The 10,703-nt window shown below is 36.5% G+C and overlaps 1 protein-coding gene across 1 annotated transcript; it reads left to right on the top strand.

Moving 5' to 3' along the window:
* Nucleotides 1-890: 890 nt before the first annotated feature.
* Nucleotides 891-7,324, top strand: LOC129256204 (large ribosomal subunit protein uL5). The gene is made up of 4 exons (XM_054894575.2): nucleotides 891-2,427; nucleotides 3,918-4,024; nucleotides 4,520-4,762; nucleotides 7,109-7,324. Exons 1-4 carry the CDS (start codon nucleotides 2,304-2,306, stop codon nucleotides 7,136-7,138), a joined length of 504 nt encoding a protein of 167 aa, XP_054750550.2. The 5' UTR covers nucleotides 891-2,303; the 3' UTR covers nucleotides 7,139-7,324.
* The last annotated feature ends 3,379 nt before the right edge of the window (nucleotides 7,325-10,703 follow it).

Raw genomic sequence — 10,703 nt, 5'->3', positions numbered from 1 at the left:
ATAAACATATGGCCATTGAGTCCCTGTACAGATCGAGTTAGAACTTCAGTCTCTGTAAAATAAATTGGTGAGTGGAGCTGATGGAGTTCAGCAGAACAACCAATATAACAGAGACCGAAGCTTTTGGACTATTCACAAGCCAGCACTAATGTTAGCAGTCTGTCAATCACTACAACACATACACAGGCACTATTATTCACCCCAGAAAGTCCAGATTTCAACTCCAAAATCCCTTTAACAAGTCAAATTAAGTCTTTAAAAGCCTAACATTAGATCTAGATCTATCTAAATGCGCTAATATTTTAAATGATAAATCTGGGGGGGGGTTTTGTTTGTTTTTTGTTCCAAGTGCGTACGTTCTTGCGAGGTTAGGTCATATTTTCAAAAAGACCAATCGAAAAGAAAAAAAAAATGAGAAAGTGTAACGTTGGAGGTCTACCGCATTGAATTTGCATCGAAATGTTGACTGCACGCTAGCGGCAGGTTATTTGACATGTCCGAGTGTAATGCGGGAGCGAACGGCCACCGCAACTATTGGGTTGCATATGGCATATGGTGCGGCACTCGCACGCATTGACTTTCTAGCGAAGCTCTAGATCTATGTGGAGCGGGGGCTGTCGAGTGGCAGGCCTCAAAATAGCAATATACTAGTAGACCAAAGTCTATTTCAAGATTTCATGAAATATTGAGAAAAAATTGCAATTAAAAATAGGGTCAAGATCTAGACTTATATATTCAACAAACATTGATGCTAACTTCATTTTGTGTTTTCAAGGACATTTTAGATAAAAAAATATTCAATTCAATTTCGGTTATTAGATATAAAACAAAGTCACAATACAGTGCTCTCGTCCAAATTCGAATTGTGCAATGTTTACATTGAATTTTATGTACATTCAAAGATTGTATTACACAAAATTATTCACATTTACATGAGAGAACAATTGGTTGATTGAGACATGCATAAGTGAGATTTTATTAGATAATACCAGCCTCGGATTTTGATAATTTTGAATTGGAAAAAAAACTGTTTTAATCTTAATTTTTTTTTCTCAGAAAGTTCAGAAATATAATTCAGATTTGATTTGCATAGTCATAGATAGTGAAGTAATGAAACAGAGATCATTAGAGTTATAGAACATTAAGTTAAAAAAAACACTAACCTTTGAGATATGAAATCCATTCTAAATATTGCAGAAAAGCTTAACATTGTGGAATTCTGGACAGGTAACTCAAGGGCCTAGGCCTACTGAGGAACTGTGTGAAAGTGCGGTGTGCCGCTTTGGCAACTTTTGGCTTCATCAGCTCATCCTTGAGAAGGAGAGCAGAAGTTGGTCACACACAAGTGGGTGCCTAAGATCTCATTAAAAATAAAATTTGAGTCAATAATTTCTTGAAGGGAAGAAACATCGCTTTTCATGTCATAACAAGCTGTTAATCATTAAAATGTCAGGGCCTAACATTAGATCAGGAAAATTATGACAACACCATAGTTGCCAATCTTTAGTTAGGCCTGACATCAGTGGGGTGTAGACTTGTTTATTTTCAGTAGGCCTAGAGGCGTCGGTCCCAAAAATCATCCCAGTAAACAAGGATATCCATAACTACATGTAAAGGGGTGTTGCAAGAAAATATTTGCAATCAGTTGCAAATTTAGAAGTTGATAGAACAATTTTAACTAGGTCTAGAGCATATCAAGTTAAAGCTATTGATACACAAGAAGCAGACCAGCAATTAATGGCAAATTTTCAATTTGGAGCAGGTCTCTAATATTATATGATGGATTTTGATACCCAAAATTGACTTGCAATTGATGGCAAGTTTCTTGCAACACTCCACAAGACAAATAATGTCTTGATATTAGAGACTGACTTTATTTTGTTTCTTACAAAACCGTCAGGGGTGTGAGAGTTCAGATTTTTTTTGTTTTGATTTTCAGCTTGTTTTTGGCCTTCCTCTGTACAAAAATATAGGAGCTCTTTCTATTTCAGACTTTTTCAACACTCTTCAGCTTTTTTCAGATCTTTTTAATTGTGACCACTCACACCTCTGATAAACCATTGCCTTAAATTGTTCTTCTAAAAAATAATTTTTAAGATAGCTACCCTGTTTATGGTGAGTCAGATGAGAGCAACATAACATTTTTTGTTTGGCCTAATAGATCTGGGCATGCATCTTGGCAATAAATTACACTTGCTGTTGCTAAAGATTTTTAATTCAATCACATTGTGATTTTGACAATTCTTGTTTCAACCCATTATCCACAGGACAAAGGCGAAAAAGACAAGGAGAAGAAGAATGTGATGCGTGAGCTGCGAATCCGCAAGCTCTGCCTCAACATCTGCGTTGGAGAGAGTGGTGATAGACTCACCCGTGCTGCAAAGGTATTGGAAGCCCTGACTGGACAGTCGCCAGTCTTCTCCAAAGGTAAATGCAACTCTCCCATGGTTTGCAAAAGGAAGCAAGTTATTTCAAATAATTTTAGGCATTTTATATTTCATAAGATAGTATGTATCCTCAATAAAAAAGTAAATGATCTACATGTATATTGTATGAATATGGTAATTTAGCCCAGGGTTCTTTTCATCTAGGGCCATTTAGGACCCCCAATATGCTGTATTTCAAATATCAATATTTGTGTGTTGCTGAGGATGGTGTGGTCAAAAGGTCAAATTTTTGTTCAGCTTGGTCTCATTTCTTTATTTCTGCATCAATTGAGTTTACACCTGGTAAAACAATTATTCTTTGGGTTATACCACGCGTGTTCTGGAGAATGATAAGGTCAAAGGTCATCTAGGGATCAAAAATCTTTCACATAACATGTATTTTATGTTTTATTTTATCTGACAATGGAATTCAAGTTTTTGTAATAAATCTTCAGATGTACCAGATTTTCATGGCAGATTTGATAAGTTTTTGGTTCATGGGTCTGTTAATTATAACCAACAAATGAATGGTATTAGTGGCAATTTATCAAAATGATTATGTTCACATGAGTCAGACATACTTTATCTGGAAGGTCTCATCAATTAACACTGCTAAGCACACTGTACATTACAGTGTATGACCCATTATACAGTACATGTAAATGTATGATTTTGGCTTGTCATTTATCTACATCTATTTAAGTAGATTGTTGGAATGTATATTTTACACATTTTTTCCCCTTTTTTTTTCACTTGCACTTCTTAGATATGGTAGGAGGATTTTTCTATTCCACTGCCAAAAACCAGAATGTTAACAGTGTGCAAATAATATCATCTCTGCTTTGCAACCCATGGCTTTCCTTCCCCCTCATGATTGCTATGGTACTAGTTCAGAGATACATTCTAAGATTTAATCAATAAGTCTTTGTACTTGCTGGGAATGATAAGGGCCATGGAAGCAGGTTTTTTTTTTTGGGGGGGTGAGGTGGCTATGAAAGAAAATGTAATAGAAAACCTTGTTGCCATGTAGAGGGTCAGGTCCCCCCCCCCCCTAAAAAAAAACAAAAAAACATTTCAATGCATACGGATATTAATACTAGAATTAACTCATAACAAAAACATTGCACTGATTTTTGCAGGTTTTGTAACTTTAGATCCATATTGATTTGAGGTACAAATTAAATTGTAGTAATAATTCATCTCATAAAATCCTGTTTATTGAACCTCGTTTCATGAAGTGACTACATAAGGATAAACATGCAGTTTTGTCAATTTGATTCATAAAGATAAAACAAAATATGTCGATGTTCATTTGTACTATCTGTCACTTCATGAATCATGGATATCACAGAATGCCATCGGTATGAAATAAAAGTTTGAGTTGTGAATGGATGCAGTAGAATTTTTATAAATGCTGTACATGCACGCTATATATTACTTCCCTGTGCACCTCTACTATCATTTATTCTTGGGTTTTATCTATCTATACAGCTCGCTACACTGTGCGATCATTTGGTATTCGTAGGAATGAAAAGATCGCTGTCCATTGCACCGTTCGTGGTCCAAAGGCTGAAGAAATCCTGGAGAAGGGATTGAAGGTACAGAAAAGAGATCACATGTACTAATATCATGAACTTAACTAATGTAATTGTACATTCTATTTGTCCTAGAAATTCACAAAAAGTTCTGTCATGAATTAACAATTTCATATTATTTGAATGGTAGCAGATTTGAACATTTCAACATGCATATTTTTCTGTATGGTATGTTAAAGAAGGAAGTCCATAAGTTGCATACAGTAAGAAAAATAGAATTAGCATAAATCAGAAAATTTCATCATAATCTGATATGAAAATTTTAACAAAATGTCAATGGAATGCACATGAGAGAGCCAATGATGTCACAGTTTCTCTTGTATTTTGATTTATTACAGCTCTTTTAAAAATGTTTTTATTAGAATCAACTTGAGTTGATATTGTTATATGCAAAGCAGTGATATTTGTTCAGTCCTTTGATATTCAAGTAAAACTTTCTGATGAGATCTCATCAAGCATAATTCTTTCATGTCCTTATACAATTTTGTTCTATTCTAGGTCAGGGAGTATGAATTGCGCAAGGGCAACTTCTCAGACACCGGCAACTTTGGCTTTGGTATCCAGGAACATATTGATCTTGGAATCAAGTATGACCCCAGTATTGGAATCTATGGCATGGACTTCTACGTTGTCCTAGGGCGACCTGGGTTCAGCGTAGGCCACAAGAGGCGCAGGAAAGGACGCGTTGGCTGCACTCACCGTGTCAACAAGGAGGAAGCCATGAAATGGTTCCAGCAGAAAGTAAGTGGTACCATGTAGTTTGTTTGCTGGGTGAATGATAACATCAAATTAGAAATGGATTTTCTCCAATTTAACATTCCATTTCTGCTCATTTGATTTTCCACAGCATGTTGGCCTTAATCTGTTACCAGCAAATTTTCATTATTTCACTGTTCGGTTGGTTTTAAACTTAGTCATATTTTACATGTACAATCAATCAGAATTATTGATGCTTTATTTATATAATCTATTGACAAATAACCAGTCATCGTAAGGCTCAGAGTCTCCCCTTTCACCAGCTATACTTTGAATTATTCATTCAAGCTAGCAAGAGTGAGCAAAAACAATTTTATAAGAGGATACCTGAACAAGTCACTTGTACAGATAGTAATTATTATCTTAATTACAAAAAGAAAACCTCATGTCTATTAAGGTCAATATCTACTCTTTCATGGGATACCTGAATCAAAGAAAATTAACATGAAATATCACTGGCTTGTTTCTTTAAATAATAGTTGAATTTCAGCAATATTTGTCAATGGTGTTTTACAAGTTAATTGGTAGACTTAAAACTTTTTTTTTTTTGGGGGGGGGATATTCAGCCATGCATAAATTTTCTTTTTTACAATGTAAAAGCCATGGTAGGCAAACTTTGAAAGTGCATTTGTTGAATCAAATTATGAAAGTGAAAGCATTATTTTGAAGAAACAGAACTTCATAATTCCTTGGTCGTTTCTTTCTTTGAGGTATCGTATTAAAGAGCAGATAATGAACTTTTTTTCAGCTACCACCTGCCAAGTGACTCTTTAGTTTCCTTCAAATTGTTTTTACTCACTTGTGCATGAATTGATAATCATTAGGACTGGGACGAATGTCATTTTTACCATTCGATTATTTCCTGAAAAAACAATCGAATGATTCGATTGTTCGTCGGGAATCACGTTTTTAAGTCACAATAGTTGACCTACTTTTTGGTGACCTCCCGAATGAAGAAATCTCCATCAAAGTCACATGTTTATCATAAATGAAAGTAGGCCGTTTTTCCTCCTTCTCCATGATTTTTATATCAAAAGAAACTACATGAAATGAGATTAAATCTTTCAGTTTATTGTTCAAATGAAAATCTTTGCTAAATCAATGCTGGTACCCTGGTATCATGCATGCATCCCTCCAAGTGCCACATTCCTGCATATGAATGAATCAGCCCAGATCAGCCGAGTCAAAAGACGGTAAACATCTCATTCATGAAGTATTCTTTGAGACGCCGGTGGTGCATTTCACTTCTTGAAAAATTTCATTCCTTGCCTACACCATGTCCCCACCCCCACTTGTGGCATTCCCCATGATGCTACACATGTATTTCAAAAAAATATTTTTCATTTGAAATTCCTTTCAAAGTTACAAATTTTTATCAATTAAACCTACATGTATAACTAGGTCTGCTTTTGCAGACTAGTCGAGAAAGTAGGTGATGGCGGCGTGGGCACGTGTTGGAATGCTGTTTTGATTGTGCGAGGGGGATGTAAAAAAAAGTTTGCATTGTTTTGAAACATGAAAGGAATTCTCCGACTCCCACCCCGATCTTTCTCTCTCTCTCTCTCTCACACACACACACACACACACAGAGATGGGGAGGGGTCAGTTTATTTCTGAAGTCATGACCTTTCCTGATAAGGGAAGCACATGGCTTCTTCTTTGTTCCCCAAAAAGTTTCATTGGCTATCGAAGGTCCAATCAGCTCAAGTGAGCTGGTTGTGTGTTTACATGTACTTTCTGTTTTGAGCACGCAGACAAAATATTGTGTATCGAGGGCAAGGTGGGATTAACATTTTCGGAGCTCTTTCAGTCGGTGTTTAACTGTGAATGTGATACAATCATTGATCATTTTTGACAATTTACCTCAGTAACATCATTTTTAAACCTGTATCAAGTATTCGAAAACCGTTTTCATCATTGTTTTCTTGTCATTTTGTTATTATTACTTGGGTATTCGAGTTATCCCAAAGTCATAATCGGGATCTGCCGAACATTCGATTAGTGTAAATTTCGCTAATCGATTGGCGATCGGCGGCAAGCCATTCGAACCATTCGATCAATCGATGTTTACTCCCAGGCCTAATAATCATCCAAGGTATACCAGATGAAAGAGGGGCTCTGAGCTATACAGTGATTTTGTATTCTGGGATGCTCTGTATAATATGACAATTCACTTATGAAATTATTGCTCAGTGCACCTACTGTACTAAAATTTGTCTTTAATTACAGCAAGATATTGGCAATTAAAAAAAAGTTTTGTAACAGTTATTTCTTAGGATACAATTTCCACAATATCTTTTACCTTGTTTCTTCTTTTTTACCACCTCACAGTACGATGGAATCCTCCTCCCTGGTAAATAAGCACCCACTTCCAGCCTATCGTCAACACACACATGCGACACTCTTCTCAAACTCAACAATGATTTTAACACCTGACTAGGAGCCATCAGACCAGGAGCTCTCAATTCATCAGTATCTTGTCTCTCAACACAATGCCGCCATGCCATATATGTACTCTATGTTCAATAAAGACTAGTGAACAACCAATCAACCATTGTTAGCTCAGAGTGTATGATGTATGCCTATACATAGAGTCACCTCTGTACTTCAAACCGAATTAATGAGCGCATTTAGTCTCCTGAGTAACATTCCACCTGTACCCTGAGCAGATCAGGGAAGATCAACTTATACCAGGGTACTCTACTCAATTATTGAGGGGTGTAGAAAGTCGAGGGTGTTTATTGAGATAAGTGCTTTGCCACCAAAATGCCCTCAAAATTTGTTACAGAATTTTTATTGTGTTAACATTAAAAAAGTTAATGCTTTCCCAAATTTCAACTTTTTATTGCGCAGGGTAAAATGATCATTAAGTTTGACCACTGTGCACGCACATAATACATGAACATCTCTTACATTGACCATTTATTGGTCAACATTGTGTTTAGAGATATGAATGGTAAGCCTTACATGAACATTATCAGTGTGTCATGGTGCTTCACTCATTATCTTGATGTGAGATCTAAAATTCCATACTGATGTGCAGTCGCACCCCTTCCTATTCAGTAGAGCTACATCCTGGGCAGGTATCGTTTGTATCGGGAGCTGAATGCGCTTTTGTAATGATCGTTTCATGAAGTCATTGCATTGAATGAATTATAAGGAGAATAAATTTTTTTATTTTTGTAAGTAGGAACATTTTTTTTAGTTCAAAATCTGTCACAAAATGAAAAAGTTTTGAAGTATCAATTTGGTAATGTGGCTTCAAAATTAAAGGTTAGTAGTACACCTTGATTTATTTTGGACAAAAAAATGTTTTCTCTATTGTCTCTAAGATGCCACCTGCCTTTTTGTGAACTCAATATTACCTTGAGCAGAGGAAAAACAGACAAGCTGCACCTGGAGAGATATATAGGGGATAAGTTATTGTACAAATATATGGAGTGCTGGTAATAATTTTCCAGGGTTTTATTGTCCATTAACCCAAATTATATGAAATCTAGAGCAAGGATGCAATTATTTTGACCAAGTTCCAATTTCAGGCCATCACAACATTTAATGCCATTAGAAACAGTTTGTGTATGCACAAAAGGCCTATTCTATTGAGTGTTAAAAAGAAATACAATCTGGTATCTGTTAATTTTATGCTTGGATAATCAGGAGGCAGGCATGGATGTGAGGGGGGCTCCCTCACACCCCCCCCCCCCCCAAAAAGGGAAGGTTAGAAAGGAAAGTGAGAGTGGAAAGAGAAAAGAAAATGAAAGAAATGGAGAGTGGGAAAGTAAACAAACAAAATGTTTTTAAAAAGGAGATTGTAAGGAAGAGATGAGGAAAAATAAGAGAAGATTAGAAAGGTAGGAAAGAGAGAAAAGGAGAAGCTAAAAGAGTAAAAGCAGGGGGAATGAAGGGAAATATATCGGCGAAGAGAGAAATATGAGGGGGTGAAAAAAGACGGCCTCTAGCCTTGAAGGGCGGGTTCTTTAAAAAAAACGTCTTTCCATCCTAAATTTTCTCCCACAAAAGAATGGAAGAAAGAAAAAACGAAGTCTGGTGGGAAAGGACCTTGCCTTCAATATAGGCGCGAATCCAGATGGCGAGGGGACCCCCCCCCCCCCCCAAGTAAAAAGAGAAAGGACGAGGAAGAAAGACTGCCATTCACACTCCAGGAAAATAAAACAGTGACAGGGGAATTAATTTTACAATAGGAGGGAGTCCGGAGCCAAATGGCCGCTGCTTCAAAATGGCAGCGAAACAAATTGAGAGAAAGGGGGGCGGGGTGAAGGGAAAAGGATAATATAAATAAGGGATGAAAGCGAATGGGAAGGGAATATATAACGAGGAATAAAAGTGAAGAACATGAGAGGAGGGTGGCAATTAACAAACGGCCTTGTCGGGTCACTATATCCATGGACCTATAGGTCCATGCTATATCTTGATAAAAAGTCTGCTTGCCCTTTACGCTAGCGACCCGGGGGGGGGGGGCAGTCAAATCTTTTGCTGTGTGCAAAATAACCCCCTAAACAAGTTTTTCTCTGGCTTTATTTACACATTTTGGCCCCTAAACAAATCGCCAGAATATGACCCCGGAGAAAAAGCATTGGGGAAAAACATACCCTAAACACGTTTGACTAGTCTTAAAAAGCTTTGAAAAAAAAACATACCCTAAATATGTTTGACACCGCGACTGACCATTGACCAGATTTGGAAAAGGGTGAATAAATGAAGTTTGTCCATCATGGGACTTTCATCATGCTTTATTTTCTTCTTTCTTTTTCTTCTACATATAGGTAAGATATAAGCATGATAATACGAAGCAATTTTTTATATTTACAGACGGGTTTTAATCCCGGGGGGGGGGGGCAGTCAAATATATTGCCGTACACATACGTGACCCCCCCCCCCCCCCAAAAAAAAAAAAAAAAAAAAAAAAAAAAAAAAACACCGATTTTCAAGAAAAAGGGTGGTTTTGAAAGACTGGTCAATGGTCAATCGCGGGGTCAAACGTATTTAGGGTATGTATTTTTTCCAAAGCATTGTTTTTAAAGACCAGCCAAACGTGTTTAGGGTATGTTTTTCCCAAAGCTTTTTCCCCTAGGTCATATTCTGGCGACAACTTAATTAGGGACCAACTTGTGTAAAAAAATAATTTAAAAAAAGCCCGCGAAAAACTTGTTTAGAGGGTTATTTTGCAAACAGAGAAAAAAAAATCGTTTAGGGGGTGTTTGGAAATAATTTGGTCACGCATGTGTACAGCAATACATTTGACTGCCCCCCCCCCCCTCCCCCGGGGTTCAAAAATTAGAGCTATTTTATGTTTGATTTTTATTTTTACTATTTGTTTCATATCTTTTCTTCACACATAAGTTAGTAAACATATGTACAATCCTTCAAATAGAATGTTACTCCCAGTATTTAATTTACAGTGATTTATTGCCCCCTCTCTTAGTAAATAGTAACATTAGGAACTTTGATTTAGACCTAGGCCATTTTAGGTGGAAGAGTAAATGTCAGAGGAAATTAACAAATTTTTGTTCCGTTTTGCTATTTTCTCTCCAGTTTAATGGAGAATTTAAAAGGAATAATGTTTCCTTCGCTGTATTATGGACAAAGCAATGTTCTTATTTGGTAGTGATATAATTGCGACGTATAATACTGTATGATATCATCAGTATTATCATCATCACCATCATCATTATCATCATCATTACCATCATTCATCATTATCATCATCATTATCACCATCATCATTATCATGATCATCATCATTATCACCATCATCATCACCATCATCATTATCACCACCATCATCATCACCATCATTATCATCATTATCACCACTATCATCATCATTATCACCATCATCATCATTATCATCATCATTATCACCATCATCATCATCACCATCATCATCATCATGATCATCATCTTC

The sequence above is a fragment of the Lytechinus pictus genome, chromosome 1 (genome assembly GCF_037042905.1).
Source record: "Lytechinus pictus isolate F3 Inbred chromosome 1, Lp3.0, whole genome shotgun sequence".
NCBI lineage: Eukaryota > Metazoa > Echinodermata > Echinoidea > Temnopleuroida > Toxopneustidae > Lytechinus > Lytechinus pictus.
Note: the sequence above shows the minus strand (reverse complement) of the source record. Positions and strands in the feature narration are given on the sequence as shown.